Raw genomic sequence first — 14,735 nt, 5'->3', positions numbered from 1 at the left:
CTCCCAGCAATGGTCACCTTAGAAGAAAAAATGTCCCACCATTGTTCTTCTTCTGCCCCAGGTCTTTTTGCTGAGGTTAATGTTTTATGGCATGGAATATCCCTTTGGCCAGTTTAGGTCAACTGTCCTAGTTCTGCCCCTCCCAGTCTCTTGTCCACCCCTTGTCAGCTTGCTGGGGAAGATGAATTGGACTAAAAGAACCCGAGCCCTGACACTGTGGAAGTGTTATTCAGCAACAGCCACCCCACTGGTCTGGTGTCTTATGAACATCACCATTGGTCATGGTCCTCCTCCTTGTCCAGCGACATATGCACAGATGTTGTTCCTTTAGTCTGTGAGACATCCCCCAAACATCCATACAAGTCAAATCAATTAATTTGGTCCATGATTTGTGCTCCACCCAGTAGCTTTCCGCATCAGATGGTTTTGCACAACACAACAGGAAGCATTGCTAAACAGAGCATATTGCCTCTCACTTTTTACTATTTATTATACTTTTGGGCTTGAGCCACCTCCTCAGATGTTGCTCTGAAATCTCAGCCTCCTGGCTTACTGGTGACCTCTCAGCATTCAAGGGCACTGGGAGTTCCTCATCTGAGCCCACTGTGTGATCAATCCTATCTCGTTATTCCACGTAGCTTCAGTTGTATTATGTGTAGAGCTGCCCCTTCCTATGAAGATCTTGTACATCTCAGACCCCTGATACCCTCAGCTCCAGAAGCCCAGAGGTCAACCTTAGGTCTTTCCAGGGGTTTTCTGCCAGAGGCTCCAGGTGAGCACAGAGCATGTTTCTCACAGCTGATACACTCTGGACAGGTCCAAAGGCCACCATACAAACTTGTCCTGTCTGTTCTGCTATTGTTTAGTGACCTTGTCTGGACACCAGGAGCCCACCAAAGCCACTCTGTCACTGCCCTTCCCAACAGGGGAGAGTGAATATAACAAAAGGCTTCTAGGGCAAGAGGAGAGGTCACTCCTGAGATCACTCACTGTTACCATCAGAGGCAAAACACTGTCACTGATGGCCTGAGCATTGATCAATGGTGGATCGGTCTTTGGCTCTGGTGGACATGGGGAAAGCTTCTGGAAGCTTCTCAGAGAAGCCCTCTTGCCACACAAACTCAATACACTTTAAAAAGTTCTTAAAGGTCACTTAATGGAAAGGACTCACAAGCTGACTGTGATCCAGAATACGCAGTTTCCAGAAATACACTATGCCTAGGAAAGCCTTTTTATTAATTGGTGGAAACTTGACATTTATTTTACTGATCACATCCATGGGATGTGAGGATGCTGATTTTGCCATTACAAGCTTGGAAACATCTGTCCTAGAGAAGAAGAGAAGGAAACACTCCATGAGATTGTTCCCTGAGCACTGGGATGGCAGCAGGGCAGGGTTCAAATGCCAGACTTGGCTCATGGTCATTGCCTTTATCATAGGTCTCTCAGGCAGAGCAGAGCACAGTGATAAACAGCACAGCAAGCAGTAACAGAGCAGTCGCCACAACACTAGGTGACACAGGGACAGCAGTGGGCTGGTCATGCCAGCTGCCAAGCACCCACCCAGTTGCTCCTTCATGCTGCTCTCAAGCAGCATGGCGGGGAGGCTGGGATGAGTAAAAGCAAGAAATTCTGTGGGTCAGATGAAGCTGGTTTCATGGGTAAAAAACAGAGGCAAAGACAGGCCACTGTGAGGTAGCTGCGTGGCTGGGGCTGTCCTGTGGCCACCAGCCACAGGCTGTGGCACTTCCAAGACCATCTCAGTGACTGCCCAGAGTCTTTTTATCTTCCTCTCACAGAATCACAGATCCCAGAGTCACAGAACTGGCCAGGCTGGAAGGGACAGCAGTGGGTCATCTGGTCCAACCTCCCTGCTTAAGCAGGGTCATTCTAGAACACACTGAACAGGATTGTGTCCACTTGAATTAGTGGAGAGACTCCACGCTCTCTTTAGGGAATGTTTCAGTGGACAGTCACTGCACACTAAAGTTCCTATTCATCTGACACTTCCTGTGCATCAGTTTCTGCTCATTCTCTCTTGTCCTATTATTTGGCACCACCGCACAGAGCCTGATCCATTCCCTTGACGCTCTCCCTTCAGACACACCAGGACGAGGTCCTCTCTCAGCCACCTCTTCTGGGGCTGAACAGCCCCAGCTCCCTCAGCCTTTCCCAATACGAGAAATGCTCCAGACCCTTGATTAAACCCCTTCCTTTCCCTCCGTTGGGCAATTCCGCCCGCTCTTTCTGTGGCGGGGGGCTGGCGGTGTGTGGCGGGGAAGGCACTAAGGCCGCTGTTCCCAGCCCCGCAGTTCCCGGCCCGGGGCCGCCGCTCTTTGTCTCGCTCGCCCCCCGCCCCTGCGCAGTCACGTGCCGGGGGCGGGGCGCGTCGCGCGGCGGTGACGCGAGCGGGGCGCGGGCAGGATGGGGCGGTGAGGGGCGGCCGTGCCGGACAGCCCGCGGCAGCCGCGCCGGGCCCCGAGCGAGCCGAGCGGGCGGTAAGGGCCGGCAGCGCGGGGGCGGCGAGCGGCGAGCGCGGAGGGAGCGCGGGCGGTGGGGCTCCGGCGCTCCCCGCGCGGCGAGCGGGCCTGGCGGGGCGGCGCCCGCGGTTCTGGTCGCGCCGGGCCCCGCCCGCGGCCGGGGGTCCGGCGGGGCCTCCCCCGGGTGCGCCGAGCGCCGAGTCCCCGCCGGGCCGCGGCCCTGCCGCTCCGAGCCCGGCTGGGCTGGAGCCTTTGTGTCTCCGCGCTGCCGGCGCTTCCAGGGGAGCGCCGCTGGAGAACGGGGGCCGGGTGTCGCTCCCCCCGCAGTGCGGGGCAGGGAGGCTCCGACCCCGCGTCTCGGCTCTCCCGCTCGGCAAGTGGGCTTGGGGTGGTACAGGGAGCACCGCAGGAAGTAGCGACAGTAGTTGCACCGAGAGGTTTTTTGTTTGTTTGTTTGTTTGGGTTTTTTTTTTTTGATAGTGACTGAGGTACAAAATAAAATTAGAAACCAGTTGTGACTGAAACTCCGTGCTATGAGTGCGACTCCAAAGTGCACAGAAGGACTCAAGATGGGTTTTTTGTTTATTTTCTGTTTCTGCTAATTTCATCTTGTCGTTTAGACCATGTTTATCTGTTCTTGGTAAGGTAAGTTTTTTCTTGATTTGTCTTTTTTGTACCACAGGAGAGCACAAATATAAGTAAATTAAATTTTTGCTTAAAAAGGATGTGAAGGAATGTCTAGTACCGTTCCAGAGATGAGCACTGTGTTGGTGGGGTTTTTTTGGTTTTTTTTTTTTTTTTTTTTCCCCCCCAAAGGGAAAGAAATCTGAGTAAAAGTATGTATGACTTTTTTTTTTATGCTTTTTCTTTTTCTTTGGGGGGGAGGAAGGGGAGGGCTGACTGTATTTCTTTAAGCTTAAGCATTTAATACAAAGTCAGGATCAAAATTTTGCATCTTTTCGCCCTCTGGAATATATTTGCTGTCAATAACACATTTTAAACAACATAATGTGTTTTAATGCAACTATTTTCTTTCCTTCAAAGGTGGTGAAAAAGACAATATCAAGATGAGTAAAAAGCCTCCAAATCGTCCTGGAATCACATTCGAGATTGGTGCTCGTTTGGAGGCACTGGACTATTTACAAAAATGGTATGGAAGACATTGTGCTGAGAGCATAATTAGTTTGCGTAGTTTGTGTGCTTTGATAACTGATTATAAAAATCAGTGCACCTATTAATTCACCATGTCCACACGTGAACTTTGTGAATTTCCACCTAAGTCTGTTAAAACTGGAGTAGTGTGGAATTCAGTGTCATGGCCGAGGTGATCGGTGTGTCAATGAGGCAAACTTCATGATCAAAGACTTCTTTTGTTTTCGTTTGAAGGCATGCAAGGGGAGTCGTTTTGTATTCAGTTGTCATACTTGACAGCTTCACAAAACTGATTTTAAAAAAAGCCAAAAACCACATCCTGAACTGGAGTTCATGGGATAGGCAGGTACAGTTGTGTTTGTATTAAACAGCTGGAGGAATGAAGTGCTTAAAACTGTGACTCTGCAACCTCCCAGCTGTATTTTGAATTCAGAGACTATACAATAGAAATTGTGGGCACAAGGACTATGCTGCACAGCATGTGTATCATGAAAGGAGCTGTTCTATGATGAAATAAATTGTTAATAAAAATTTTATTAAAACAAGTGGGCTAATTTGTTGATGTGTGCTGGCCATGCTAGTTGAGTTTGAAAAATTTAACTAAAAGTAGGTGGCAGAAGTAGTTGATGCTTCTGCCTGGAGGTTTTTTCTTAGCTGCTCTCTGGTTTATTAGGGCTAGGAAATGTAGAGGTGCGCACCTGCTTTTCTGTTGCATTCCTGGAGAGCTCAGCACGTTCCTGTAAATAGCTGATCCTGTTAACTCCAAGTACTGTGAGAGAAGTCTGTATTACTGACATGTCTGCTCCAGTATTTATGTTCTCTATATAAAAAGTTGGATCAAACTTTTTATTTGTAGAGCTTTGATTTTAATTATAGGAAGAGTGTTTGTCTTAAAAAATGGAGTCTAAAGGACTTGGTTTATAGAGCTGTTTTTGTTCTTACCTGTTGCTCTAGACTGGGTTTCCAGTATACTAATTCTGTAACTGAATGGCAGGATAAGGAAAATACCCAAAACAGAGCAATAAAACTTTTTGCAGCACTTTCTGTGACTAGAGATAGGTGGTTAATGTAATCAGGTAACAAAAATTAAGATAAAAAATAGCTTAATTGTATCAAAAAAATATCACTGAATATCCAGTGTATAGTTTGTGTCAGACTTGCCCAGCCTTTTCACAGGGAAGGGTTGCATATCCGAGCTGGAGTTCTTGTCTAGGTTTGGATGGTCAGGCATGGCCATGTCACAAGCTCTGCAGCTGAGTTGCTGGGTGTTTTCAGGAAGAATAGAATTTATCCTGAACTTTCCAGGAACTGATTTTTCATCTGTACCACCAGATAGAACCAGGTCAAGTTTAAATGCATGTAAACTTTTGTGGTGCCATATACAGGATAAAAATAATATAAAAATTTAGCAGTTGCAGCAACAATGAAAACAGGACTATGTTTCAAGTGAATTAGTAATGCAAGTAATGCAGAATGAATTAATAATATAAACCCAAATACCTTGTAAAATCTGCTGTCTTATTAGGGTGTCAAGGGTTGCGATAATAGTCTTGGGATTTTTTTTTAGTTGGCTTTCTGTTGCATAAGGGGGTGGTGGATGTTTTTAAAATACTTTCTATATATAATCTGTATGCATTCTGCTCATTTGCATGCAGAAATACATACTTCAAAGAAAATAAACCTGCTGAACTTACATGAAATCTCTTTATTGTATTTTAACAAAAGCCAAATTGAAGAGCATTGGTATTGCTTAGCTCAGTCTTTCTGCAAGTGACAAATTGAGAACACTTGCTGAGAAATAGCCTTTAAAAGGATTTTCTCTTTTTTTCTCCATTTTTCTGAAAGCTTACTGTTGTCTAATGATCATGACTAGTTAAAATGCAAATCAAGAAAGGCTTCTAGAGGATGTAATAAAAATACAGTAAAGTATATTTTTTGTTCTTTGAGGTACATTTGCAGGTCTCAGATTTTCAGCTGTGTAGTAGTTGCTGAAATTGAACTCGTGGCATCTGGTGTTTCAATTATGTTCTGTAAACTTTTGAGACATTGACTACTCACTGCTTTAAAGCCTTGTCATTTTAACTTAAGTTCTTGCAGATGGTGTTGGGGTCACTACTGTAATTTGTTGTGTACTGTGATAGAGTAGAAGAAGGCCTGGTCAAACTGGTCAGCAACAACAGGCTGTCAATAAACATGTTTATTTTTGTTTTATTGTGGAGGTAACTGCAATTGCTGCTTTATCAAGTACAGCAGTTATGCTTTTGCAGGGGATCATCTTGCATAAAGTATTTGTACCACTTGTTCCTTTGAAATTTGCTGAAGCAAACTATGAACTGCAGCTCTAATCAAAACTGATATGATCATCTGTCAGCAGATAATAAATGAGATGGGATTGAAAATTATAAAATAAAAAATTATAAAGTATGTGAGATGATCAGGGGCTGACCTATGAAGAGAAAGTGATGAAATACCTTCTTTATCTTGGAGAAGGCTTCAGAAATCCCACTGTCAGCCTTCCAATACCTACAGGGCTGTCATCAACAAGACTTAGCCAAACCCTACTGGTAGTTAGAGGACAAGACAACAGCCATAAACTGAAATGAGAGATTAGACTAGGTTCAAGGACAATCTTTTTCCTCTTGGGACAGTCGAGCAGTGGATCAAGTTGCCTGAAGAGTTTGTAGCGTCTCCAGCATGGGAATTTTTCAAGACTGGGATGGATAAAACACTGGAAAACCTGGCCTGTTGCCATAGCTGACCCTGCTTTGAGTGGGATGTTGGACTAGAGGCTTTCTGAGGTTGCTTTCAGTTTGAATTCCCCTGTGATCTCATACAAAAACTGATACATGTGCATACACCCTCTTCTGCCTCTTGCTGTCAAAGCAAATGAAAAAGCAGTAGAGCTGCACATACCTGCAAGCTCATGTCTGTGTGTAAGACAGTTGTTGAGCTGTTAGCTCCCACAAGTAGCACACTGTCCCTGCAAAGCTGATGTATTTAAAGGTGTATCTCTTCCTTTTTTAATGCTTTTGGGAGGGTTTGTTGTTGTTGTTGTTTGTTTTCTTGGGGTTTTTTTTTTTGGCTCTAGCTCTCTACTGGTTGTCCTGTAAGCAGTAGAAGCTGATTTGAAAAAGCCCTCTTTATTTTCTGAGACCATAGTCTTTGTTAATTTGCTGGATCTAAACTCTTAAGTTGGGTAATGAAGTACAGATAGATGGCCCTTGTTTCTGGAATGGAAACAGCCCTCTAAAATAGGTTAGTTGTCAGAACAACAGTACTTCCTCTTGGTATATTTGGTTATCTGGATGGATTTCCCCCCCACAGTATGGAGGAAGCCTTTTCCCTGAAAGACTTTGAGAAATCTTATTTGGTATACAGTCCTTGCTTTGAGTTTCAGTTGACTGGGTTACCGGACAGGTGTTTGAAAGGGAGATGAAGACTCTGCTTTATGTTGAATGCAATATAATTATAATGAATGTGGGGACCTAGAAACAGGCATTTGCTGATTTTGCAGACACTAGAACACTATTTGTGAGATGTCAGTATGGAGGGTATTTAATTTTATATCCTCTAGGAGGTAGATGGAAACACTTTCTCAACTAGTGTTGCAAAGGCAGTAAGTATGAGTGTGTTTGTAGACTTTGTAGGTGCAAACTTGGACAAATTTACTGATGTTTTTGTATTCTTTTTTACATTTTGAAATGCTTATTGTCCCATTTCACAGGGCAATTCACTTTTTGGTCGCTTTTGAAGGGTTAAAAGAATAATGTAAAAAAATAAGTGCTGTCTGTGTGGCTATTAATTTGTGTTGAGTGCATTGTAAAAATACTCAGTGGGGTTTTGTATTTTTTTTTTTTTTACACTGTCAAGAAGTGAAGTGGAAAGTTTACAATTATTTTTAATTGTATGAATGTTAGAACACTATTGTTGCCTGACCAGGGCTTTATAGTATAAGTTTTAAAGCCATATCGAATTCTGAGGCTTTCCAAAAATATTGCATAATTCTAATGGGTTGGAATCACCAAGAGTGGAACCTGAGAATGGAGGGCATGCAATGTGTAAACTGGGCAGATAAATTCAGCAAACAGCAGTTCTCTTGTTCTCTCTTTGAAAAGCAGGAAAAATCCCCCCTGAAATTTGGATGAAACTTCATTTGTGATTACTACATACTCTTTCCAGCACCTTTTTGAAAAAGCACACCCAAAATTGTTTCTTCCCATAAAAGAAAGTTCTTGATTATTTAATTTCAATTATATAATTGAAATGATATAATTTTTGTTTTGTTTTGTCTTTGTTTTGTTTTGTTTTGTGAAAAGTGAAGGCTTTTCCCCCAAGTTCTGGAGTGTGTTTTCCTGGTTTGTGCTGATGAAGTGTTGTCAAATCTGGCTGCATATCACTTTCACCATGATAACTTAGTGTGGCTTACCTGCTGAGGGAATTAACCTAAATGGAAAGTTGTTTTTGCCTTAGATATTATTATTCTTTGTTACTGAAAAGGATGGTATTTGTACCTCCTTTTCAGTACTTCTTCAAATGCCTACTTGTAACTTCGTGATGGAAGGAACTTCCACATAAAATTTTGGAAGTGTCTGAAGTATAATCATCTTCATATAAAACTTTTTAATTTGTGAAATTGATTCTTTTCAGTAGAAGTACAAAATTACCAGAAAGATCTTTTGTGGAGGGGATAATTTGCAAGACTAAGTTCTGCAATACATATGTTTCGCTCTTTTCCACTGTGGGATTAGTCTTGTGAAATAGTACTGTTTGTACATATTTGTGGCACAATCTGGGGCTAAATTTAGTGGATATTGAGGATAATAGTTTGTTGCTAAATACAGAGTTGTGTTTGGGTTGCCTAATAACCAATTGCATATGGCTTGGGCAGTCCCATTTCTGAGGACATATGGACTTCTAGGAAGACTTTGATGGCAGAACTTGTATTTAGCAAAGAGAAATTAACCTATAAATACCTTGAGCTTCATGTGTTATCTAAAGTGATCTCTAATGAGAATTAATTTTTTGCACATCTTCTTTTATTAACTGATGCTAACTTTTTCTCTTTTGATTTTGTATATATATTAGTGTCCTGATTCTTGGCTTGCTGAACTGTCTTTATAATTATCTTTATTTTAAAATATTTGTCTCTAGACTGTTCTCTGCATTTTACTTTCCCCTCTTACATGGTTTGCTCTTTCCAGGTCAGTGCTGTATTTTCCCAGTTTATCCCTTCTGTTGTCTTCTCAAACAGTGCTTGTAATGCTGTCTTGACTGCTGCTGACCAGAGAAAGCTCCTGGCCAACAACGGAGCTGCTATAGGGATGTGCCATAATGGGAGCAGAGTGTTTCCACTGGAGATGTGTAGGAAAAGGAGAATTCTCTTTCAGCCGTAGATTTGCATCACTGGTGGCTGGCATGCAATAAACCGAAAATTTCAAACTGTACTGGGAAAGGGCATCACTGTTCTTGGCTTCCCTTTCACAGCTCCAGCACAAGCTCTCATTTCTGATTGCTGCAAAATGAACTTTCTCTCCTGTTGCTTTTCTGGTGTTTTTCCTTCTTTCCCTTTGTTAAATACATTCTGTGTCATCCTTCCACCTTTAGGTTACATTGGTTCTCACACACTTGCTGTAGTAATAGTAACTTTACTTTTTTCCTCTGCTTTGCTCTTCTTCCTGCTTATTCTGAGGCTTACTGTCAAGTTCTAAGTCTGAAACTGGAACTCTCTGGAAGATGAAAAAAACTAGAAATTTTATAATAAAATTTCTGTGTTGCAGCATATGGACTTAAAAAAAAAAAAAAAAGGCATAATCAGAGGCAGGGCTTAGGAAAACCATCTCATGGCTGACTTATTTTCTTGAAGCCTTGTTCGAAGTTAAACCAGAATGTTGCTGCTGGGATACAGGTTTGGCCCAAGAGTTTTACATTCTGTTTTAATGCAGTAGATCATCAGCTTCACTATTCTTGTTAGATTGTTGTTGTGAATCTGCTTTAGAGGGGGAAGAGAGGCTGTTCTTGTTTCTTTAAGAGATTTGAAAAAGTGTCTTGAAAAAGATTTTATTAGTGAAGTGGCAAATGAGAGTCTTCAGTTTTAGACTAAGACTTTATGGGGTTTTTTTGGAAGTTCAGCTAGAAAAAGCTGGGGTCTTAAAGAATGGGTATAAAAATATTTAACATTTCTGAAATATATGGAAGAGAGAAATGAAACGAGTTTGGACTGTCTCTGAATTCTGATGTTCTGAAGTGCAGCTGCAGCAGTAACCTAGAAAATCAGGGAGCTTTTCTTAATCTGAGATATTTAAATGTTGAGAAGCTGTATACATCACTGCAGTTGATGAAGCAGGATAGGAGAAAAGAAGGAGCAAGTTGAGAGTGATGTCTGTGGTTTTAATGTACAGTTCCAGTTACTAAGAAATAAGGAAATCCCATACTTCCGGATAATTTATATTTTAGTCAGCACCCAGTGTTAGAGACTCCTTTAAGAGCACAATCAGAATTTTGGAGGGATTACATTCAAAACTGATGATGTTGGCAGGTTCTCTATATATGGCAGTTGCCTTTCTAGCTAAAGTATTTGCAGTAGAATTGGAAATTGGTTGCTCAAGCTCTGCTCTTTTACTATTGGTCCACAGTAGTACTTGGTTTGAAAATCAGGTTGTGAAAGCTAAAGGTGGTTGTCCTTTTCCTGTGGTCTTTTTTCCCCATACACGTTGGTAACTTTAGAACAGCCCTAATGCTGGCAAAAAAAAATAAATAGTGATGTGTAAAGGTTTTGTTTAGGATTCCAGTGTTGATGTAATTAACTTTCTTTCTTTTATTTTAGGAGATTCTATGCACTTTTGAATCTGTTTCAATACTTCTGTGAAGGGCAGAAGGATCTGAGTTCTGCCTGATTCTGATTTTCACTGTTGTCTATAGATTCTTGAACTAAATGGTATCCAGTCAATTCAGTTACTTAGCCTTTTCCAGATTTGGAGAGTTTTCAGTACAAAGTGTTAATACAACCTGCTGGAATGTCATGTAGGCACTATTGTATCTAAATCAAGAAACAAACCTTTGAGACTTAGCAGTTTGCGTTTAACACTCCAGGTATCCATCTCGGATTGAGAAGATAGATTATGAAGAGGGGAAGATGTTGGTGCATTTTGAGCGCTGGAGCCATCGCTACGATGAGTGGATTTACTGGGACAGCAACAGGTTGCGACCTTTGGAGCGACCAGCGTTAAGGAAAGAGGGGCTGAAGGATGATGAAGAATTTGTTGTAAGTGGCACATTTATTTTGTCTCAAACTTTTGTAAACTGCTCTACTTGTTTTCCTACATTAAATTCCCCTAGCACATAATACTTAATTTTTAGGGAAAAAGTCTAAATTATTTAAATATTAATTGTTAAATTTGCTTAAAATAGGATTTTAAACCTGGAGAAGAAGTCCTAGCTCGTTGGACAGACTGTCGATATTACCCTGCAAAGATTGAAGCAATTAATAAAGAGGGTATGTATTGCAATGGTCCATTGCTAAGGTCTGCTTGAAAATGCTGTGCTGTAGATTTAGTCTGCTTAAAAAAGTGATATGGCTATAAAGTTTTCCTCTCTGCCCCAATATGAAGTGAAAATGTTTTTATGTATCAAATTTTATCAAATGTTTGTCTTTTATCAAATTTGAAAACTGAAATGTCTCATAGAAGACAAAATGCCTTTTTTAATGTTTTTACTATTTCAGTGATCAGTTTCAGTTGATTTGAGTTAATGTTATATTTAAATTTTCGTAATTGTTCTAGTTCTCTTTATTGAAGAAAAACAATGGAAATAGGAAAATAAAGGAACACAGATTAAATACTTCACAATGGTGATATTCCTAATGAACATAAGAATTTGACATTTTTACTGTAGTTTAGATTAAATGAGGATTTGGATGTAAGTTGAACTGCTTCCCTAGTGTGACATCTTAAATATTACCTGCCTCTTTCAATGAATTATGAGCAGAAATGATTCAATAACTTAAACATACTTGAAATTGTCCAGCTGGACAAAGAGTAAAGTTTTAAAGCAGGGTTTCATTGAGGCCCTTATTTACGGTTTTTAGTTCTTCTCTCTATCCTGACTAGGGGTGACACCTTGTTACTCTTGTCATACAAACTAGCATGTGAAACATATAGCTTTAGTAACAAGGTAACAAACAAGGTGTGTTTGTTTCTTAACTTCTCATAGTGATTCCATCAATCATTTCTAGGAACATTCACAGTGCAATTCTATGATGGTGTCATTCGATGTCTTAAAAGAATGCATATCAAATCTATGCCAGAGGATGCAAAAGGGCAGGTAAGCTTAAAGCAATTGCTTTTTTAGGTTTTGTGTAGTTGTTTGGGTTTCCATCATTTTGTTTGGTTGGGGTTTTTTTTCCTTTATATGTTGAGACAGTAGAAGTGTCAGTAGCACAACTAGATTTAGATTAGTCTTTATTCCAGACCCTGCACTGCCTTGCTTCACCAGTGTATGGATGATGCCTCAGAGTGTGCTGCTCAAGTGGCCTTGCCTCACTGAAATGTCTGGCTGCTGGACACTCCATTGCCGACTAATCTGTTCACAGAGCCTTATCTTACAAAGTTTAAAAAACCAGGGGCATCCAATGACTTTTTCCTCTGGTGTCCTTTCAGGAAAAAAGCTTTTTTTTGAGCTTGTCAGCAGTCTGTGCTGCTGATTTTTTTTTTTTTTTTTTTTTTTTTTTTTTACTGATTCCCCACCATGTCCCATGTCTTTTGTTTGCTACTATATGAGCTTTTTGCCCACGTGTTCTTATAAACATGAGTTGGGAGTATTTTCCCCCTGTATCAGCACTTTAGGGCAATCACACAGATAAGTATTTGTTGCCTCTTATAATGTCCAGTTGCTGTTAAAGAAGAGATGCTGAATAGAAGTTGAGGGAGACTGTGGAGTAGAGGACATGATTTGGTCACTAGGCCTATCTTTACTTGTGAAAGGAAAACATCATTGACAACTTACATATTTTCAGTGTAAATGCCATTGCATTTATCTTGAATGGTAACTGTGTTTTCATATTTAATGAGAAATTACTCCTCTGAAACTATTTGAGACAAAATCCATGGAAACTGGTCTTTATTTGCTCTTAGTTTTCTTCAGAATACTCCTAATTTTTCAGACTTCAAGTATTTCATAATTACCATTGTAGCCATCCATATTGTGACCAGGGCAGATGGATAATTGAATTGGCTTGTAAACACCTCCACATCCTGGCCTCCAGGGTAAAGGTAGCTGTATGGTAGGGTTGATCCTGCATGCAAGGGACACTGGACTTTAAATAGTGCAGAACCACTGCATTATTTAAGATGTTTCCTGAAGGAGGTTAAACTGAAGTCTACAGTCACACTAACCCTGGCTTCTTGCTGCAGTCTTACAGTAACTGTTGAACCAGTGTGTAGTATTTCAAGGAATACTCTCAGTATGACAGTAAGTTAGGAAGTTTGGGTGTTTCTTTTTACTTCATAAAAAGCAAAACTTGGGTAATGTGATTGTGACCAAAAAGAAATAAGCCTTTTGTGACAGTGGAAAGGGCTCCCTGATTCTGTCCTGTGCTTTTTCTAGGGAGCAATGTTGTGTCTAATCTTGAGTTACTACTCTTAGACCACAGATTTCAGATTTAAAAAAAAAAAAAAAAAAAAAAAAAAAAAAAAAAAGTAAATCCATTGCTTCACAAGCATTATGTTGTCCAGATTCGTTTGGTGGCAGTCCAGCTCATCTGTTATTTCTAATTTTTCACAGTAGTTGAGAGTTATGGTGCCACTTACGCATCTTGGGGGTTGAATGTAGGCTGCTTCAGTGAAATCTTGAGAAGGAATTAGGGGCACAAATTTACACTTTCTGAGATGAATTTAGAATTTTTAAGTTGTCTGGATACAAGAACACCTCCACCAATGCTTTCTGTAATGCTGATTGGTACTAGTTGTAGCATGTAATCCTGCAAAAGTAGAAATAAGCATGAAAGTCTGTAGCTTTCAAAGGCAAATATATAATTTTTCTTGCAACTTCTTTTGCATATAATGCAATGGAAAATGTCTGTTTTTCTAAGTGTTTTTGTGTTCTGTCAGGATAAAAACATGAACTAAGATTTGGTTGAAAATCAGTTGAGACTGATCTTTGTTTAAACCTCAAAATCCCGTGGATGTTTTTGTTCTCTTGCATTTTTTATTTTATAAGAAAATATTTACTAAAATTTATGTAAAGCTTACAAAAATGCCAAGACTAAACTGATTTGAAAAATTAAGTAGAGTTGTCAGATGCAACATTTCATGCTTCACTTAAACGTATAACTTTTATTTTGTGATGTGTTTCCAAACTAAAAAATACATTTCCAGAGATGAGTGTAATCTTAAGATACTTCAAGTTCTATCGAGTATATCAATAAATTTAACAAATTTTAAGATCTTTGTGGAAGGTGTGTGCTAAGCATGCAGAATTTGAATTACTTGGAGAGAGGTAGAGATCAGTTAAAACTTTGATTTGAGCTTAGTGTGATTTGAAGGAAGAGACTGTAAATGCTATAGCACTCAAACTTTCTGAGTTGCAGAAGTGTGCTTTATTAAGACTCAGTTGTGAGACTGGAAAGGCAAAATTCTTAAAGAGCGGAAAATATTTGTGCGTCTCAGTGCAGTGAGTCTTGAGGCTCAGCTGTGGTTCAGATAAGCACAAATTAATCAAAATCGCACAGATCTGTGACTAACATAGTACAGAAAGGTAAAAAAGGGATATTGAGACTGCCCTTGTGAGAGCACATATGAAATATTTGGATAACTTACTTTTTCTGTTTCATGTTTTTTGTTTTATCTTTGATGTAATCAGGCGCGCGAGAGGGAGCAGATAGCGCCGGAGCTGAGATTAGTGACGGAAATCGAACCAAAAGAAGTGAGTTTTGAGGAGGGATTTGAAGGAGAGGGAGGGGACTTGGCACACAGGAAGAGGAAGCTGAGGAAAAAGCATGGATTTGCAAATGGGCCAGAGGAAAAAAGAAGATGTGACAGGAGACAATGTGAGCCAAGATATAGGTGGGGCAGACTGTGTAGAATTGAAAGGTGAGGGTAAGGAATCCCG

The 14,735-nt window shown here is 40.5% G+C and overlaps 1 protein-coding gene across 9 annotated transcripts in view; it reads left to right on the top strand.

The window, feature by feature from the left end:
• Positions 1–2,421: 2,421 nt before the first annotated feature.
• The window catches only part of PHF20L1 (PHD finger protein 20 like 1), a 56,893-nt gene continuing 44,579 nt past the window's right edge, over positions 2,422–14,735 (top strand). For 2 of the 9 annotated variants that reach the window (XM_040087576.1, XM_040087557.1), the window contains exons 1-6: positions 2,443–2,498; positions 3,525–3,630; positions 10,722–10,893; positions 11,040–11,124; positions 11,863–11,951; positions 14,487–14,549. In XM_040087576.1, coding sequence (XP_039943510.1) covers positions 3,548–3,630; positions 10,722–10,893; positions 11,040–11,124; positions 11,863–11,951; positions 14,487–14,549 — 492 coding nt within the window. In that variant the 5' untranslated portion in view covers positions 2,443–2,498; positions 3,525–3,547. Of the gene's footprint in view, positions 2,499–2,832; positions 3,126–3,524; positions 3,631–10,721; positions 10,894–11,039; positions 11,125–11,862; positions 11,952–14,486; positions 14,550–14,735 lie in introns of those variants that run through there. The other 7 variants (XM_040087591.2, XM_040087605.2, XM_040087566.1 and 4 more) reach the window with 6 other exon arrangements.

Source organism: Hirundo rustica, chromosome 1 (genome assembly GCF_015227805.2).
Source record: "Hirundo rustica isolate bHirRus1 chromosome 1, bHirRus1.pri.v3, whole genome shotgun sequence".
NCBI lineage: Eukaryota > Metazoa > Chordata > Aves > Passeriformes > Hirundinidae > Hirundo > Hirundo rustica.
This window is presented reverse-complemented; position numbering and strand designations above follow the sequence as displayed.